A 21,007-nucleotide genomic window follows, 5' to 3' on the forward strand; every position below is an offset into this window, starting at 1 on the left:
AGCTCTGCAAATGGGCCTCAACCCTGACCTTGAGGGAAAGAGCAAGTCATTCTACATGCCAATTCAATTCTTGGCCTGTCTGCCGACTCTGCCAATTAGTACTAGTTATGGTGGTGGTTTTGTAATGTGGAAACTTCTCATCTGGGAAATGGAATGAGATCAAACTAATTTCACATATACCAATGAATACCCAGCAGATAGTGACCAAAAATCAACACTACTGATTTCATCTGGGTTTGAACTAGCAACCTACAGACAAAAGGTTTCATCATCTAGAACTAATCTCTTAAATAATTCTGTTCCTCCTCTAATTTTTTTAAAAAATCAGTTACTTGAATAGTTGAGTTAATAACACTTACATTAACACATTTCTTCAAATACACTGCTACTTTGAAACACTTTGCTTTCCAGCTCAAAAGCAGATTTTTTTCAATTCTACTTCGCAACATCAAGATTGATAAAATGGTAACTATTGTCTGATTGTTAATTTTTTAAATTATAATTATGAAACCTTTTTCTCCCTGATCTACTTTTCTTTGTAATTAGATAGTGATTAGAATTCCATATATGAGGCTGGAGTCTTTCAAAAAAGACATGAGTACCACTAAAGTTAGAGTGGGCTAGCTTCCAACTGTATTCTTGCTTACCAATTACTGTTAGCTGCTCCATGCTGTAGTACTAGTGATTGAAACATTTACTGTATTTGCCCTCCTGGACAGATTAGCAATGTTCAATTACTATCGCAGTTACAAATAAATAGAAAAAAGGGACAGCTCTGAATAATTGGGAACTCACCCTGCACAGCCAGTAGGTTGAGTTAAGTAGACTGGGCCTAACTTTTGGCCAACATCATCATGTACAAAACTAAGATGGACAAGACATCACGAAACAGACTAAATAAATCTATTGTCCTCACATGTTAAAAAGAACTTTCCAAACTGAGCTAACTTTTTAAAAAAGACAAATGTGTTCAAAGCAATTTATCTAGCCAGTAATTTGCTGCCAGTAAAGGTATTTGCATTCTCATAAAGACTTTCTGCCTCATAGCTAAGGTTCTGCCTCCTAACGGTACAGGGAAATCTTGTACTTAAGCCATCATGTGTACCAGTCTTGCAAAGAGATCTGCAAGCACAGGCTGTTACTCCATATAGAGCCTCTCTGGCTTCAATCTGGGTCCCGTTGCAGAACTGAGGAATTGACCAGTTGTAACAAAAATGATTCTGATGTAACAAAGAAAAACAGACAGAGAGCAAGCCCTTGCTTAATCTTGAATACTGTAGACTGGGGAATTAGCAAATATACTAAGAAACAATGCAAAAGTCCATGGATTTATTTTTAAGTCATATATATTTGGATTGTTTGCCCTCACATGAAAGTACTTTTGCAACAAAAGTGAGATAATTCAAACTGTGCAACACAGAAAGAGAGGTATTGGAAATTGCTTATCTTTCTCTCCCTATACCAAATATTTAAGAGTAACAAACAAATCCAGAGGCAATCAGCAGATAATTAATCTTTAGCCTTCTGACTCAGTAGGCTTTTACTACCACTCTACCTTGAGGGGTGGGACTCGGGGCTCTTCTCTGGGTGGCTGCTCTTTCTCAGATGGACTCATCAACGGAGCATTACGATTAGACTGATCGTCTTCTATTCTAGCTCTCTTCTCTTTACAGATTCCAAAACTGTGCTGCTCTGCAGTCTTCCTCTTCGGGATCTCTGCATCTCTATTTTCAATTCTTACTTCAGATGATTTTGTGGGTTCTAATAACTTAGACGAATGGGAACTCTCCAGCCGGATCTGTACACTGCTTTGTTGTTTGTGTGACTTACTTCTGCACACTTCTGAGAATGAAGTCTTTTCTAGAGATGAGGTATATACTTTATCATGTGGTTTAACTGGAAGGAGTTCGGTGCTTTTGCCCACTGTCCCTTCTGATACGACAGCAATCTCTAATGGCGAGAGCACACCTTTCTTTTCCGCTCTTTGCTGAACATGATGATTTTTAATTTTGATCACTTCTGGAGAAGAAAGTTCTGAAATGGAAGCAATGTAAGATTTCTCAATTTCAGTATGTGATCTGCACGATTGATGAGTAAGATTTTTGCTTTGGGGCTCTTCCAATATTGAACTTTCAGGTATATTCGATAGTGGACCCATTTTCATAGTTTCAGTTGTACTCTGAATCAGTTTTTCTTGCACAATAAGATTTTCCTCTTGAGATGCCTTAGGAATGGTTGAAGTTTCTTCTTTTAAAGGGGAGAGGGATTCTTCAGATAAACATGGTGATTTCCTTTGTTGCAGAATAAGTCTTTCACTCTGTGGGGAATTAGAAATTGGAGAGGTTTCCGACAGAAAAGGTAAACTGGTTGCCATAGATGTTTCAGAAGCTAGAAGTACAGAAGACACAGAAGAGGTTTCTGAGGTTAATGGTAAATCAGACATTGGAGAGGTTTCTGATGTTAAAGGTAAATTAGAAGCTGGTGATGCCTCTGATGTCAAAGGTAAGTTTGATGTCAGAGATACTTCTGAGGTTACAGGTGAAGTGGACACTGGAGATATTTCTGACATTAAAGGTGTGTGCAGGCTTTCTTCAATGGTCTTTTGCTGACTATCAGATTCAATATTTTCACTGCTGGCTGCCTCAGATGAACAAGCTGTTTCATGAGATGCTGGAGTACAGGGTTCCTCTGAAGTGGACTGTGTGTCACCTCCTGGAGAGGCAATACCGATACAAGGTCCCTCTGGGCTTTCAGAGGAAAAGGAAGTTTCAGAAATACAAGCGTTTTCAGATAACTGTTCGTCAGGGTCACTCTGTAGCTCCATATCAACAGCAATGCCTCCATCAGTGAACAATGAGCCTTCTAGAGCAGAGTTTTGTGTTTCTGGAGCACTTAGCTCTTTTGTAGACTCAGAATCCCTCTCTGCTGTATCACTGACAGAGTTTGTTGATGAAGCAGATTGTGCAGGTGATAAGCAATCCTCCAGCTGATCAATCACAACTGACATGTCTTCCTGAGGACATTCTGATTTCAACTCCACTTTAATTTCAATGTGAGACAAAGTATCAATTACATCATTCATCACAACACAGGATGCTGAGTTGTCTGCAAGTGGCACTGCTTCTACTTCTTCATTAGTACCAGCTGGGCTTACTGGCTCCTCAGAAAACTCATTTTCTGTTTTATGGTTCTCCTCTTGGCATTCACAGATACTTGTCTCAACCTCCTCAGCAATCTCTTCCTGAATTACAGATTCGTCAGGTACCAATATATCCTCTGAATCTGATTCCCCTATTAGATCCTTGACTGGAACCTGTTCCACATTACGAAGAGACTGACAGAAATCTCTTTCAGGAAGGGGTGGAATTTTCATGCTTTTCTCTTCATGGTCCTCAAGAGTTGTTTGTTTAGAAGGACCAGGTATACCAGAAGATCCACACAGCAAACTACTCTCATCTTCATCACTGTTCTGTCCTGAAGTGAGCTTCATAGATTCTTCTCTTGACATTCCCAACCTAAAATACAAACCACTTCAGTTAAAATGTCATGTAATCACAGACAGAAGTAAACAATGACTTGATTTTTGTCCTATGCTTTTACTGAATACATGCCTTTAAAAGGGCATTGTCATATAAAAAATAATGGAGTAGATTCAACAGAGTGATGCAATTTACACTAGCTGAGGATTTGGCTTTATATATTTAGGAAAACAAATTTCCTTACCTGTATTACTTATATTACCTTTGATTAGTAAAACTTCAGGAATTTTAAAAATGCAATTTACTTATTATTTAACCATTTGGCATTTCATTCAAATTGCACATAAAATGGAAACCATTTAGTTTCACTTTTATTTATACTCCATTTCCCTTTCTGATTTTCATATTCCAGCACAATGCTGCTGTAGTGGCACTACAAGTAGTGCAGGAGAATTGTTTAAATCCAGTGAAAACAGTTTTGGTTTGAAATTTAAAAACAGTTCAGAAAAAAATATTTCTATTAATATCACTTTCGCCTAAACTAACAGGAAAAGCTGCACTTCAGAAACCCATTCTTGCCTCAAGCTGATTAACTGTTTCTTTTCTATTTAGAAACTTCTAATCATTTCATTTTTTTTGCAATGAAGATTAAAAGAATCCCATTTCATCTTCATTTATTTTCCAATCAAGAGTCTACTACACAAAGTAAGAAAAGATCAGTGGCAAGCTCCTGTTTTTGATTCCATTCTATTTGAGATGCATATAAAGCAGCATTATTTTAAGATAATAAACTTTCAGTTTTTTAATATTTATGTCTATGCATACACAACTCCTCAGATTTCTCTATAATAAAAAAACCTTTAACATTCTTAAATAAAAAATAAATGAGGCGTTTATATGCAAAAAGTCAGTGTGGGCCCTTGGTTACACTTCCATTTCAGGATGTTTTCTTAATCCCTTTCTTACCTAAAATATTACATATTAATTTACATATAATTCTATCGCTTCAGACAAATAAAACTAAAACACAGCTAAGAGTTGCAGATATTGGTAAAAAAAATTAGAAAAGTCATTGGTTTAGGCTGAAAAATGACAACTGAATTTAGAAACAAGAGATGCTGAGAGAAAATATAAAGAGAGCATGATCCTGCACCCTCATTTCTGAACAAAGATAATGGGGCTGGAGAATACTCAGCACCTTTTGGAGCGGGCCATGGGTGACCATACCAGCAGCAATGTGACACTCCAGAGCGCTGGAGAATACACAAATGCTAGGCTGTCGTGGTAAGAGGAGTATAATGGTCTTCAGAATCACATGCCAATAACAGAAGATTGATCCCCATCCTCCATTTAATAAGACAACGTAACTGAATAAACAAGTGAGTGATGTGCAAGAACGAAGGATATCAGGAAATTAAGCATACAATGGTTTTGAATAATTTGCAGAGGGTGACAGGAAATAGGAAGGTTTCAGAGTAACAGCCGTGTTAGTCTGTATTCGCAAAAAGAAAAGGAGTACTTGTGGCACCTTAGAGACCAACCAATTCTGTAACAGCTCCAAGTATGGAATAATCGTGGAATGAATCAACATTTTTAGTAGCACACTTTAGGAATTCTGAATAGATGGCATTGTTGACTACGCAACAACAATCATGTTATAAAAATAATCAATCAATAATCAGTAACCAAAAAGAATTCTCAGTCTCTTGAATGGAGAAGCAAAGCCAGTCTCAAGAAAGGGAAGGAGGCAGTGGGGAAGGTACTGCACAACTGAAAGCCAGTAAGAGGACCTTGTTTTTAGCCTTGTTAAATATGAGGACATTCTGGAGCATTTGACATAAAATGTCTACCAATTACTTAGTAATGTAGGCAGTGGTGCTGGGGTTGCTGCCACACCCCTGGCTTGAAGTAGCAGTAACAGACACCAAATACATTCCAGGATCAGCACCCCCACTATAAAAATTGTTCCAGCACCCCTGAATATAGGAAAAATAGAATATAGAATAGAAAAATATTGTAATATAGAAAAAACATATCAGCAGAAGAATTAGGAAATGCAAGAGAAAGCTCAACATAATCAGCACAGAAATGATTCTCAAAAACAGGCATCCTAGTAATTTAAATGAAGGGGAAGAGAGACAGTGGAAATAAAAAAGAGGAGGGATTAATCCGCTGAATCTACCCCATTATTTTTAATCTGACAATGCCCTTTTAATGGCATGTATTCAGTAAAGGCATAGGGCAATACTATTTTTGATATTATGACTTAAAAGATGTTCCCATGGGCTCAGAAAACAGTGGAGGAAGAAGCTTGCAACAAAGGAAAGCCTTAAGATCACAGGGTCTAAGACAAAAGCAGCCTACATAACTGGCTGGTCTTTCCACTGTTTTAAAGATAGCAAGACACCACGACTGCAGTTGCATGGAAAGCAGGGGTCGGCACCACCATGTTGTGCGAAGGACACTTGACAAAATTACCGTAGCTAGTGATGGACATTGGGTTGTGGGGGGGAGGTTATGCCATTTAGTCATTCAATTTTTTGAAAAATTATCATGGACCTCAAAGTTTTTCCACGTACAGACATGTTGCTGACCCCTGATGGAAAGTATTAGATTGATGGTAAAGGTGTTCACTGTACTGAAACTATTTCTAATTGGCAAGTGTGGAATTATTTGGTAAAGTCGGACAGCCAGTCTTGAAATTAAAAATAGCCATCAAAGGTACATGGAGGATGATACAGTAATCCATATTAAAGGGAAATCAGTGAAACTATTTGGCATTTACTTAAGAATTTTAAATAGCATTAAAATTCAGAGAATACAGGTTGAAAGCCAGTGCCTAGAGATAACACAACCTGTTAGCATCACCACAGCCACTTTAATCTCTGAGAGTGGGACAAGAGATAGTCACTGCAGACCACTGGAGTCAGATTCATCAGGTGACAATCATGTTTTTTCTAAAAGTGCTAATAGTTAATATATCTGGAATTACACAGCATCTGGTCATGATTAAGTACATCAGTTGATCAAAGATTTACTATTTCTAAGAGAAGCAGAACGTTCATGGAGAAAACAGAAAATAAAATGGATGAATGTGAACAACAGGAAGGAGACTTTGCTATGTGTTATGTAATACACAGAGTCTGGCAAATAGATGGAAGGGCTCTTGGGTACAGTCTAAAGCTATGAATTCAAAGGGGGTTTAAACAGGGTGATCCCAAAGATTCTCAATTTATTAAAGATTAATCTCCAGGTAGATGATGCAACTTGAGAGCCAAGTAATGGAATATTTATAAGCAGTTAACTCAGCTGAGGCCATAACAAAATCACCAAACTGACTAGAAAGGAAAATTGGTCAGATCCCAAGGTGCGATCCAGTTTGCTGCCAACACACCTGAGAAATAGCTCATAAAGAATCGGAGCTATCAAGACATAGACAATCCAGGAAGTTTTTGGAAAGCGTAGGTGACAATTTCCTGGTGCAAATGCTAGAGGAGCCAACTGGGGGGGGGAGCTTTTCTTGACCTGCTGCTCACAAACCGGGAAGAATTAGTGGGGGAAGCAAAAGTGGATGGGAATCTGGGAGGCAGTGACCATGAGTTGGTTGAGTTCAGGATCCTGACCCAGGGAAGAAAGGTAAGCAGCAGGATATGGACCCTGGACTTCAGGAAAGCAGACTTCGACTCCCTCACGGAACGGATGGGTAGGATCCCCTGAGGGACTAACATGAAGGGGAAAGGAGTCCAGGAGAGCTGGCTGTATTTCAAGGAATCCCTGTTGTGGTTACAGGGACAAACCATCCCGATGAGTCGAAAGAATAGTAAATATGGCAGGCAACCAGCTTGGCTTAACAGTGAAATCCTAGCGGATCTTAAACATAAAAAAGAAGCTTACAAGAAGTGGAAGGTTGGACATATGACCAGGGAAGAGTATAAAAATATTGCTCAGGCATGTAGGAATGAAATCAGGAGGGCCAAATCGCACCTAGAGCTGCAGCTAGCGAGAGATGTCAAGAGTAACAAGAAGGGTTTCTTCAGGTATGTTGGCAACAAGAAGAAAGCCAAGGAACGTGTGGGCCCCTTAATGAATGAGGGAGGCAACCTAGTGACAGAGGATGTGGAAAAAGCTAATGTACTCAATGCTTTTTTTGCCTCTGTCTTCACGGACAAGGTCAGCTCCCAGACTGCTGCGCTGGGCATCACAACATGGGGAAGAGATGGCCAGCCCTCTGTGGAGAAAGAGGTGGTTAGGGACTATTTAGAAAAGCTGGACGTGCACAAGTCCATGGGGCCGGACGAGTTGCATCCGAGAGTGCTAAAGGAATTGGCGGCTGTGATTGCAGAGCCATTGGCCATTATCTTTGAAAACTCTTGGCGAACGGGGGAAGTCCCGGATGACTGGAAAAAGCCTAATGTAGTGCCAATCTTTAAAAAAGGGAAGAAGGAGGATCCTGGGAACTACAGGCCAGTCAGCCTCACCTCAGTCCCTGGAAAAATCATGGAGCAGGTCCTCAAAGAATCAATCCTGAAGCACTTACATGAGAGGAAAGTGATCAGGAACAGTCAGCATGGATTCACCAAGGGAAGGTCATGCCTGACTAATCTAATCGCCTTCAATGATGAGATTACTGGTTCTGTGGATGAAGGGAAAGCACTGGATGTATTGTTTCTTGACTTTCGCAAAGCTTTTGACACGGTCTCCCACAGTATTCTTGCCAGCAAGTTAAAGAAGTATGGGCTGGATGAATGCACTATAAGGTGGGTAGAAAGTTGGCTAGATTGTCGGGCTCAACGGGTAGTGATCAATGGCTCCATGTCTAGTTGGCAGCCGGTGTCAAGTGGAGTGCCCCAGGGGTCGGTTCTGGGGCCGGTTTTGTTCATTATCTCCATAAATGATCTGGAGGATGGTGTGGATTGCACTCTCAGCAAATTTACGGATGATACTAAACTGGGAGGAGTGGTAGATATGCTGGAGGGCAGGGATAGGATACAGAGGGACCTAGACAAATTGGAGGATTGTCCAATTGTCCAAAAGAAATCTGATGAGGTTCAATAAGGATAAGTGCAGGGTCCTGCACTTAGGACGGAAGAACCCAATGCACAGCTACAGACTAGGGACTGAATGGCTAGGCAGCAGTTCTGCAGAAAAGGACCTAGGGGTGACAGTGGACGAGAAGCTGGATATGAGTCAGCAGTGTGCCCTTGTTGCCAAGAAGGCCAAGGGCATTTTGGGATGTATAAGTAGGGGCATAGCGAGCAGATCGAGGGACGTGATCGTCCCCCTCTATTCGACATTGGTGAGGCCTCATCTGGAGTACTGTGTCCAGTTTGGGGCCCCACACTACAAGAAGGATGTGGATAAATTGGAGAGAGTCCAGCGAAGGGCAACAAAAATGATTAGGGGTCTGGAACACATGACTTATGAGGAGAGGCTAAGGGAACTGGGATTGTTTAGTCTGCAGAAGAGAAGAATGAGGGGGGATTTGATAGCTGCTTTCAACTACCTGAGAGGTGGTTCCAGAGAGGATGGTTCTAGACTATTCTCAGTGGTGGAAGAGGACAGGACAAGGAGTAATGGTCTCAAGTTGCAGTGGGGGAGGTTTAGGTTGGATATTAGGAAAAACTTTTTCACTAGGAGGGTGGTGAAACACTGGAATGCGTTACCTAGGGAGGTGGTAGAATCTTCTTCCTTAGAAGTTTTTAAGGTCAGGTTTGACAAAGCCCTGGCTGGGATGATTTAATTGGGGATTGGTCCTGCTTTGAGCAGGGGATTGGACTAGATGACCTCCAGAGGTCCCTTCCAACCCTGATATTCTATGATTCTATGATTCTAAGAGCTTCCACTTCAATGGAATGAAAGTATTTGAAGGCACTCAATCCAAACCATATTCAAAACAAGTTTAAAAAACCCAAGTCATAACAAGGTAGTAAGCAGCAAGTAGACTGAACTCGAGTAAAGATGTAGCCAGACAAAAAGTAGTCCACCAAGACAACAACACTTGAGACAAGTCAAGAAGTAGAGAGACCTAGAGGGGTGAAACAGCTGGTGCCCGCAGATTAGCCAGATAAGAAACATGCACATGAAACAGAACAGGTGGAGAAAAACAGGTTCAGTCTAATGGTCAGAAGAAATTGTGAGTATGACAACACCCGGTATTCCTAGCTGGATGTCAAAAACCTACCTTCAGTACTGCCATGTGTCACTGTAATTGCAGACTGAACCTTATCTGTTGGCCTTGGTACCCAACTTTCAGCTAGCAAGGCAGGACTGCTAGTTCCTTTTAACATAATTAATACTACCCCCCATGGACATGTTGCTCATCAGTGCATTTGGAACACTGTCCTTTAAAATAAGCTAATAATTTTGCTTCGTTTGTGCTTAAGCTTCTAATTACAGCAGAAAGTCCCAAGGCAACCTTTCAAAACAGCTCTCCTCTTAGAGCAGAGTTCTGTAACTCTGACTTGTATATTAACATGCATAATTAAAGGCCACAGACTCCATAAACAAATGGCTAGCTTTACATATATTTAAATAAAGAGGTTTACATCTGGACTATATCCTGGTCTCCAGGCTTTCAAGGAAAATGCTTTGCCACTTGATCAAAAAGAGCAGTTCTGTTACACTAAGGCATCACAGTATGTTAACAAATAAAATGATAATGCTCATGTTGTGAGGAAGCTGCTAGCAAGGAAATGTAAAGTTAAACTTGAAATTCAGTCTTTTAATCTGCTGCCTTGTTTCACCTAAATACTGAATTGGTGTGAAATCGTGCAAGGTAGCACCTATCTTATAATGGCCAGGCACAACGCTTTAGTTCCTGATTTTATGTATATGTAGGTTTTGGTCTCTGAATGTCCTTGACTGCTTAAGTAAACAAAAGCGGTTTTAAAATATAAACAATCCCACACATTATAATGGCTCCTTTGGGCCTTTTCTGTCTATTAAACCCATATATTATCCACACAAATTTTACATAGGATGCATTTTCTAAGTTATAAACTGAAGCCACTTTAAAGTTACAAGTGCACAAAAAATTACATAAAAAAAACAAAAAACTCAACATAATTCTATATTTTAACATCTACATAAGTCAAAGAGCACTGGACTGACTTTTTAGAAGCTATTTAAAAGGACATGCTCAGGTTTAAAAAACATTAACAAATTTCCTTACCTATATTAGATTTTTAAAACAGAAAGAATTTAAGGGCTGTAAACAGCTGCTGTAAACTGGGATAGCTATACTGACATCAGAGCTATTCTGACTTACACCAGCTGAGCGTTTGGTCCGATACATCTAATTCATTTTACTTCTCTTCTGATATTTGTTTTGTTTTCGTACCTCATATCAGGAAATAAAATTAGACTACTCAGTTTCAGTTTTGTAAACTTATTCTATAGTCAATTTCACCTACCTATTGTGTGCACTAGCACAATGCTGGAATATCTGGGTCAGAAACACCTTAGGAGACTTATTTTTTTAAGCTGACTTTTTAAAAATGTCATAGAAACATCTCTGTTGGTCTTTGGTTTTGTAAAAGCTTTGTTTATAATTTCAGGCAAAAACTGGCTTATTACAATACTTTTAAAATAAAAATTATTCCCATGTTCAGACGCTATGTCTTAAATTCTGCACAGAATGAATGTTTGTGGATGAGTTCTGAACCCCATAAAATGCATTTTTAATGTAAACGCTGCCATGCCACTATAATTGTACCCACACTTTCTTATATTGGGGAACTACTGCCTTTGATAACTGGTTTATTAAGTTTTACAACATATATGACTGTACTATGTGAAGCACAGAACAATATTTTCATTTCCTTCTAAAAGGAAATGAAACAAAATGGTTTTTGGTCCAATACTTACTTTTCACCATAAAACCTTTCAAAGAACCTTTCCTTCCAAGGTTCTGTTTTCTTTTCCTTTTCAATCTCTTGTCTGATGCGCAACTGCATTTCTGGAGTAAATTCTCCTAAAAAACAAATACTAACATATTGAATAAAAGTTGTCAAGGTTTACTCTAATATGGGACCATTATATATTGTATGAAGATACACAGATATACTGTTCTTTCTTATAGCCATCTGAACAATAATTCAATGCAAAACAAAGGTGAGTGTGACCTGCAAGATTGCAATTAGCATATAACTTTGGTATTTCCAAAGTATGTTGGTGGGATTTAGTCACATGCATTTATGTTTCCAAAGCTGACAGTGATGGAAATGCCTATTTAGTTATTTTTAAACTGCTCAAATAAGCGGCCATAGCAAACTATAAAATTATTAACTGAAAAGAGATTCTCTAGAATAAATTCAAAACTGAATCAGCAATTAGTGTTGCTGAATTTCTGCTGTACTGCATTTTCCATTCTAAAAGTATTTCTCAATATACATCTTTTTTTATTTTGGCTAAGAAAAAAAGGCATCCTTCATAAAAATTAATATTTGGTAAATATTTGGAACAAGTAGAGAGTTACCTTCTGCCAATCGTTGTTTCCACCCTTGTGCTGCATATGCAAAGAATTCATTATTTAGAGCGGAACTACTGAGGCGCAAAACTCCATCACTTCCCATCTAGAAAATAAGCCGATGGTAGCAGAAGACACTGTCAGAAATAGCTTCAACTAAGATTACATAAGAATAGAGTTCCAATTAAGGGGAATGGGAAGGGATAGGAAGTGGGAATAACAAAGGAAATCAACTACTAGTATTAAAACAGCATTTTCAGTATAGTCATTACTGTAAATTCAAGTGGCCTAATCCAGCATCTATGTGCCTACTTCATAAATCATGAGTATTCCTGATGATCACTCAATTTACAACTGATTGATGTGGTTTAATCACAGCCATCTACCTTGGGCCTAATATGCCTAGAATTGTTGTACACAATCAAAAATCCAGATCATTATTGTTCTTGTGCATCTTCCTGGAATACAGTACAGAAACAAACTAATTAAATGTAACAAAGGCAGTAACTTTATCATATTTATCTGTGCTGAAGAAACCTAGTTCTCAGGACATCTAATATACCCTACTTGCTGACAGCAGGGTGGAGAAAAACAATTTTCCTTAACAAAAACATAAAAAGAAGGGAAAAAAACTAGTATAACATTATCAATAAAAACAAAAGCAGCAAAAACCCTGTAAATGTTATTTTATAGGCATCAAAAGGGTGAAAATGATGGGTGTGCTAAAATAGTAATGATTTTTACTTTCTACATATGTAAAACAGAGTCATTATGAAAATATTATTTGATCTACCTCATCTGCAATAAGTGATTAAAACAATTTAGTATTGAGTCTCTTTTTATGGCATACTGGACACATTTTCTTTTTAATTTCATGGGTGCATGTTGAAATACGGTAGCTAATAATTTATTAGCTAGGAAAATCAATAAATAAAATGCATTACAATAAATAAAATGTGTAACATCACATCTATAATAATTTTCCTGTAACAGCAACTACAACAAAGATAAAAACACCAGACAGAAAGGGCTTTAGTAGGAGCCAATTTGTTCAGGTCAAAAGGTACCTCGTGCTCAATACAGTTCATTATACACATCCTTTCAGGTTGCTAAGAGATAAACGTTTGATTGCTTTCTCTGTCATCTGCTAATGCAAAGCATCACAATTCTCAGCATGCTAGCACACTAATTTTAACTATGAACATAACTCCAACTGCCCTCCTCCATCCCAAATCTGGAAATAGAGAAGGAAGCAGATGTCACAGCCACATTTAATAATATTTAACCATATCTACCTTGTTATTTTCCTGATTTACATTTCCTGCTCTCACTCTCCGGCATAGTTTTACCAATTTAATCATTTCACAGCTTATGACCTAACCCATAATACTCTGTTTTATGAACTAAAGAACATGTTTTAAAATGCAAAGTAGTGAAAACAGATAGACTGATCAAGGTGGAGTCTGGGAGCTGGGTGCCTCAGTCCTGCAGGGAAAACTATAAAGGACCCCCACTGACTTCAGTGTGGCTCAGTGAGGACACATGTGTCTGTCTGGGTGGTTCTCCTTGCAGGGTTGGCGCCTTAAGCTGCTTCTCTTTTTTGTCTGAACACAGCAATGGCATTTCCCTGCAAAGTCAATACAACAGAAGCAGTTGCTGGCAAGTAACATGCTACTTCCTTTCCTGCTCCAAAGCTTAATGTACTGTCGCTGCAGAGCTTCTACACCCCACACACGTAAAGGGACCAAGGCTGAGTCAAGCATTACTTTGATCAGCTCAAGGGTCTAGCGTGAACCAAAGTGGATATTCCAAAGAGAGAAGATGATCTACATCCAAGAAAGAGGAACTGATAAAGAAGGTGAGAATTTAGTTTCTATATACTCCTACAGAGATACATTTAGATGACCAAATATATGGTGTACAAATTCTTTGGGTAAAGATGCAAGGAATGAAAAACAAAGCAGAAATTACTGTGGACACCACTTAGAGATCACGAGAACAGGACACAAAACAAAAAATTCTAGACTAGTTTCTTAGGCTCTAGTGCCCACGGGAGATTTTAACAAACATCTGTTGGGTAAAAAAAATATAACAGTAAGACATTAAACAAACAGTTCCTAAATTACACAGAAAACAATTTAATGATCCAGAAAGTGAAACCACTCCAACTAGAGGAGAAATTGCCCATGATCCATTATTTTTAACTAATCTGAAGGAACTGTTTGAGAATGAAAGAACAATAGGAAAGCACTGAATCAGTGACCACTATCTAGACTCACTTTATTAAGGAATGGAATGACATAATGCAGAAGTAACAGATTTCAGGTAAGCCAATTTTGGGGGTTTGAGAAATCTACTAAAGTGCAATATGATTAAGCGCTATAGTCCACCGCTGTGGTTAAAGGCTGTAGAATCCTAAGAGACAGCAAGTCAGATCCTGAGCTGGTGTTAATCAGCATAGCTCCACTGTGGAGTTACACCGATTCACATCAACTGAGGATATGGCCCAAAATAATTAAGGCACAGCAGTCAAAATTTCCTTTGAAAAAAGAATACAAGAAATAAGAATTGGCCAGATACTGTGACTTTATAAAATACATTCAAAAGTTTGAGGTTAAAGAAAATCTGTACTGAGAACAGAAAAGGAAGAACGGACTCAATCAGTGAAAGCTTTAAAGGAAAAAGGAGGATGTCAGAAAAGCAAAGTGAGTTAATGATAACCAAAGAGGTTACAGTGAATAAGAGAGGCTAAACTAAGAAGTAGTAAAAATAGCTGACATGTTAAACTCCTTTTTATCTATATTCAAGAAGAAAAATACAGAAGTCTGAAAACTTTAAAAAAAGAAGCAAGATCTTGTAGAACTAGCTATTGAAAAAGAACAGATAATGGAATACTTGAAAAATTCGAACATACAGTGTGCAAATCATCTGATCTAATGCCACAAAACCTATAGCATAAAGGAAATGCGTTAAACAAGTTTACTGCACCCAGAAACTAAAGAAAAATTATATACAAAGATTTCATAGTTTTCATATAGCTCAAGGCCAGAGGGGATCATTAGAAAATCTTCTAGTCTGACCTTTGTGTAATCACAAGCCATTAAATTTCACCTACAATCCCATGTTGAACCAGTAAATTGGGTTAGACTAAAGCATTTCAGTCCTCAGAGACTAAACTGCTGCATGCCACAGGCAGAAAACAGGGGAGACCAAGATGCCACCAATGCCTGATGTCCCTGGAATGGCAGGGAATTGATAAGAGACGCTCAGGTGTTCCTAGCAGGTGATCTCTACTCCATACCACAGAGAAAGGCAAAAACTCCCAAGATCCTTGCCAATCTGACCTGCAGGAAAATTCCTTCCTGACCACAAATCTGGCGATCAGCTATGCCCTGAGCATATGAGCAAGATATACCAGCCAACCATTTCAGAAAGAGGATTCTTCATATCATCTCAAACACTGGTCCACCCAGTCTGGGGTCCTACCTCCAACTGTGGCCATTCTTGATAATTCAGAGGAAGGCAAAAAGAAAAGAAAAAAAAACACAAAAACCCTCAACCACCATACACATCAAAATGCAGTCGGCCAATTGTTCATCCGCGGGAAAAAATATTCTTCCTGACCCCAGCCGCCAGCCAGCTAAAGCTCTGAAGCATGAGATTTATTTATAGTGATTGTCTTAATGCAGATCTGAAAATGGCATGAGCCTGATGAGAGCAATACATACCTTCCTATTCTCTCCATGGACTATGAAGCAAGAGAATAAACAGGACGCACAGACTCTAAGGCTAGGAGGAAACATCACAACCACCCAACCTGACCCTTGTGCACACAGGCCATAGATTTGTTTCCCTAGAAGCTGGATTAAAACAATCATTTAAAAAGATATATAAACTTGTCTTAAAGACTCTTAAAGCTGGTGAGTCCACCACCTGTCCTGGTAAGCTGTTCCAATGTTTAATACCCTCAATATTAGGAAACTGCATCTTATTTTAAGGTTGAAATTCTAACTTCTAACCATTGAATCTAATTATGCTGAAACATTTACTTCTGGAGGAATTCTGCACCACTGCACATGAACAGAATTTATGTCCCCTGCAGACTTCTTTGCTTCCCCACAGAAAAATTACTTTCTGATGTGGAAGCAAAGTAAATCCACAAAAGTGGTCATGTAACCGTCCCCAGCAGTATGTTTCAGGTGCCCAGGGCAGCCGGCAGAGAGGTAAATCACTTTGGGACAAGGGGAAGGACTTGGGAAGACCTGGCTGATGGCTCCTACCCTGCACTGGGCAGGGCTGCTAGTCCCAGCTGTGCTGGGGACACCGGGACTTCCTCTTCCTGGGTATGGCATCCGGGGCTGTGTCAGACCCACTCCCAGATTTCTCTCCTGGCTGTAGCAAGCTCTGCAAACTCTGTCCCCCAGACTTACTGCATCTCTCGCTCCTCAGCTGCAGGGGGAGTGATCCCTATACACAGATCTGCTCTGCCATCCGCCCAACCCCTGTGCATCCAGACCCCTCATACCCAGATTCACCAAGCCTCACCCCCTTGCACCAGAACCCCCCCCAATGAGCCCCACTCCCCCAGTATCTGGACCCACCACTAAGCCCTCCCCACCCAGACCCCCCCGCCAAACTCTATCCCCCCAAACCCAGACACCGCCCACTATTGAACCCCAAACACTTTCACCTGGACCCCCTTGCAGAGTCCCATTATCACTGCACCCAGAACCTCCCAAAAGGCCCCTGGGCATCCAAATCTCTTCCTCCACCCCCACACCTGGATCCCCCACTGAGTCAACCGCACCCAGATTACCCCACACAGAATCTTCTCCCACACCCGGATCCCCCAACACTAAGCGCCTCTACACTTGGATCCTGCCTTGCTGAGCCTGCCTGCCCACATCTGGCACAGAGGGGCAGACCCGGTCCTTGTCAGGGTTGCAGCCTCACCACCTAGTCCGTGTCTCGGGGGAAGCTGCACAGTGATCTCCCACCTCTGTGCAGCCAGTGGCCTGTGCTCCCCAATGCCATGCTGGAGCCTCCACATTTATTTGACAAATAAAATTTGCACAACTTGGCAGATTTTTAAAATACTGTGCACAGAATTTTTATGTTTTTGTCACAGAATTTAATTTTTTTTTGGCGCAGAATGCCCTCAGGAGTAAACACTGGAGAAAAGTTAATGCGATACAATTTTTCCCCACAGGAAATAAAAATGATCCTGACAATTACCCTAATCTAACTTCTATATCTAGTAAGATAATGGATCATTTATTACAGGGGAAAAAATTACTATGCCTGATATCTGAACCCTGCATCTACTAAAGGCCATGGCAACACGCCCATCTGACTTCAAGGCGTGTGGGATTCAGTTTCTAGAAGGAAAATAACTACAAGCAGTAAGTAAAAAGCATTTACAAATATGTCTGTTAAGAGTTAGTCATGCTTTGACAAAAATCACAACATTAGTAAACAGTGAGCACCAGATTTCTTATATTTGTATTCTATATGACACTGTCTCACACAAAAACTTAGCTGGACAAAGTATCTACTGGAGAAAACAATCCTATACTGCCAGGGAAAAGGACTGGATGAGCACGTCAGTCATTTCTATTACTAGATGGGAACTTTTCCATAAATTTTTAGGCAGAGAATGCACATTTGCTGACATTAAAACTTTTTGCAGAAGCATATTGGTTTCAACAAAGGTTTAGCTGGGAAATATTGCCTGGTTTTGACCTTGGGAATAGAGTGCATGCCCCAGCATAGACAAGTGGCTAGGGCATTCACCTGGAATGTGGGAGAGCCAGGTCCCTGCTCTAAGTCAGGCACAGCACCCCCCTCAAAACTTAAGTTTTGGTGAAACTTTCATCACGAAAATTGAGAGAGAACAGCCAATAGCCCAGGGGGTTGGGCACTCACATGGGATGTGGGAGATGCAGGTTCAAGTCCCTGGTCTGAATCAGGAAGGGACCTGAACCTGGGCGTCCCACATTCCACTTGAGTGCCCGAATCACTGGTCTATTGCTATTCTGTGTTCCCTCTGCCACTCTGGTTTTTGGCGTTTCATTTTTAAAAAAATATAAACCCAAAAGGTCTTGGTTTCATTCCATAACAGAATGGAAATATATACCAAAACCTCAACATTTTTGTGAAACAGAATTCTTATTTTCCAACCAGCCCAAGTCGCTTTCCATCTCCATTTTTTATGAATAAGAAAGCCTACTATCAGCTATTGCTACTTTAATTAAGAGTAGTAAGGAAATGGATTCAAGGATTGCAGCAGGACAATGAAGTAGTGTCCTGCTTTCGAACACTGAACTTTCCTCCACTTCAATGGAGCAAACCAGGAACAAGGAAGAATCCAATTACTAGGAGGGGAAAAAAAAATCAGATTACTCATCCCCTCTTCTCCCTACTCTCCTCACCAATATTCTAGTTCCAAACAAAAAACTGTGTCACAAGTGACAGGAAAAAAAATTGTTTTAAATCCTCCTATCAATATAACAGCCAAGTGAATTCAGAATGAATTTTCCTATGTTCTACCAGATTTAAAAAGAGGACCGAGAGTCCTCCAGTCCCAAGGTGTTAGATCATGCATCATGCTTCTAAACCTTTGTGTGTATTGCGTATCTCAGAGGATGAATTTCTACCTGAATTGAAAAAGCATAAGAAAGAATTTACATTTCTGAAGCCAAAGGGAGTATTTACTTCCTATATCCCATCCATAGAGACAGCTAGAGCTAAATTAGAATTTGGAGAAACATGCCAATAAAGCACTTTTTAAATATACTATTAATTTTTATGGTCTTTAAGAAATGTTGTCCAACAGAGGTGCATTAATGAAGTGGAACTCCAAAGAGTTCTTGAAAGTTTTATATTTTTTCTGTCAGGGTTTGAATTCCAGTTTTGAATTCTAGTATGCAGAATGGCAGTGGTAAGTCTAAAACAAAGATCTTTTCTGAAGAATTCAAACCAGAAACTTTAAGAGTATTTTTTTTATTTAAGAAAAAAATTGTCAAACCTCAGTGATTGTTTTCATAATGCCAAACAGTAATACAAAACTTAACTGACTACGAATTTTCTACCAAGGTCTAGTTTAACTCCTTTGTTGATGGTTCACCCACTGCAGAATCTGCATGGCAATAAAATGTGGTTATGTTTTTTGCAGTTCCATTAGAATATGGAATATAGAATGTTGGCACTTCAGGAGTGACACAACAATATTCACATGGATACATTCTGCTCCACACAGCTGCTGTTACCTGAGAAGGCACTGAATTGGCCAATCCATTATTTCTTTCTCCTATTTATAAAACTATTAATAATTATTTCTACATAGCTGCTGTGTAGTACCACATATATTTCTTAAATACAAAATTATATGTCCGAGCACAATTAACTCAGAAAGTAATACATTGTATGATCTGACAATAGTATCTCACATTACTAAAAAAGGCCACACAGCTTTAAAAGTGAAGGCTCCTCTAAATTAAATGCATTATGTCACATAATTATACACTTGTTACGAACCACTATTCAACTCCTTTTGTGCCTTTATTTTTGTCTTGGGGGAAAAACAGGCCTTGAATTCCCGAAAGGTATTTAAAAGGAATTACATACAAAAGGACAAGGGGCTGTAAGAAAATACATCTTGTCATCGCTATTTATTGAGGTGTAACATTGGTTTTGAAAGCACTTAATACTGACAAGAAGCAAGCAGTTTTAGGTTGCAATACAAACTCCAAATTTTTAAAAGAAAATTAATTATATATTATATTACTTTACAAGTAAAGGTCTCTGTGAGGACAGCCACAATTTTTGTAACTATGTAGGAATATAAAATACTCTACCATGAGACTGTGGAAAAGGGCATTTTGGATAACATCTGGTTGGAAAAATGGAGAAACTTTTTGCAAAATTTTTCATGAAAAAAGTGTCTCTTTTTCCTACCAAAATTATTAAATTCAGTATTTTTCAACCAAATATAGGTGAAAGGGAAATCAGGGTTTACCAACATATTTATATATACCCACAATATGCAATGACACCTTTTAGCATTTAAGTGGAAAATATGATGCGGAGAGAATTAACCAGTGGCTCTGCACTATTGCTGCCATTTCCTGTGCCTTAAAGTCCAACTTAAAAAGCAGGCCTCTAGAGTCACTCTACTACCACTCTCAAATTGGGCACCAGCTCTTAAAGACCACCATTCTGCACAGCAACAGAATTGTGGATGCTCAGAAACACACTTTTTTAAACTGCAAAAATGCTTACCATCATACAGGCTACCAGCTACAATGGTTGTACTTGTTCCTAACAATGGCACCGGTCCATTACTAGATGGAAATGGTAGAATTATCAATAATAATGCAGAAAAGGCAAAGTGTTGAATATACATTTCTGTGTATTTCTGTTCAGTATTTGAGAAAAAGCAGATGATGCAGTCATATCATATAATACTCTCGCCATTCCACTGGTATCTCAGGAGGATGTTAAACAGCAGCTACTCAAGTTAGACATTTTTAAATCAGCATGTCCAGAAAACTTACACCCAAGTGTTTTATAAGAGCTGGCAAAGTTGCTCACTGGACTGTTAATGCTGATTTTCAGTAAGTCTTGGAATACCAAGGAAGTTCCACAAAACTCGAAGAAAGCAAATGTTGTGCCAATATTTAAAAAGGTTAAATTGGACAACCTAGGTAATTATGTACCTGTCAGTCTGACATCGATCCTGAGCAAAATAATGGAGTGACTGATACAGAACTCAATTAACAAAGAATTAAAGGAGGGTAATATAATTAATCCCAACCAACATGCGTTTATGGAAAATAGATCCTATCAAACCTCTTTTTGATGAGATTGTATGTTTGGTTGATAAAGATAATAGTATAGATATAATATGCTACCAGGTGACATTTTGATTTAAAAACTAGAAAAATATAAAATTAAGATGGCATGTATTAAATGGATTAGAAACTGGCTAACTGAAGGTCTCAAAATGTAGTTGCAAATGGCGATTCATCATTGAACAGGTGTGGTTCTAGTGTGGTCCCAC

General features: G+C 39.1%; 1 protein-coding gene across 5 annotated transcripts in view; it reads right to left on the bottom strand.

Annotated features, from left to right (window-relative positions):
- Positions 1-21,007, bottom strand: part of ASXL3 (ASXL transcriptional regulator 3) — a 154,518-nt gene that overhangs the window by 10,019 nt on the left and 123,492 nt on the right. For all 5 annotated transcript variants that reach the window (XM_077810312.1, XM_077810309.1, XM_077810308.1 and 2 more), the window contains 3 exons: positions 11,956-12,052; positions 11,346-11,451; positions 1,556-3,515 (listed from right to left, as the gene is read on the bottom strand). In XM_077810312.1, coding sequence (XP_077666438.1) covers positions 1,556-3,515; positions 11,346-11,451; positions 11,956-12,052 — 2,163 coding nt within the window. The remainder of the gene's footprint in view (positions 1-1,555; positions 3,516-11,345; positions 11,452-11,955; positions 12,053-21,007) is intronic.

Source organism: Eretmochelys imbricata, chromosome 2, assembly GCF_965152235.1.
Source record: "Eretmochelys imbricata isolate rEreImb1 chromosome 2, rEreImb1.hap1, whole genome shotgun sequence".
In the NCBI taxonomy this organism is placed as follows: domain Eukaryota; kingdom Metazoa; phylum Chordata; order Testudines; family Cheloniidae; genus Eretmochelys; species Eretmochelys imbricata.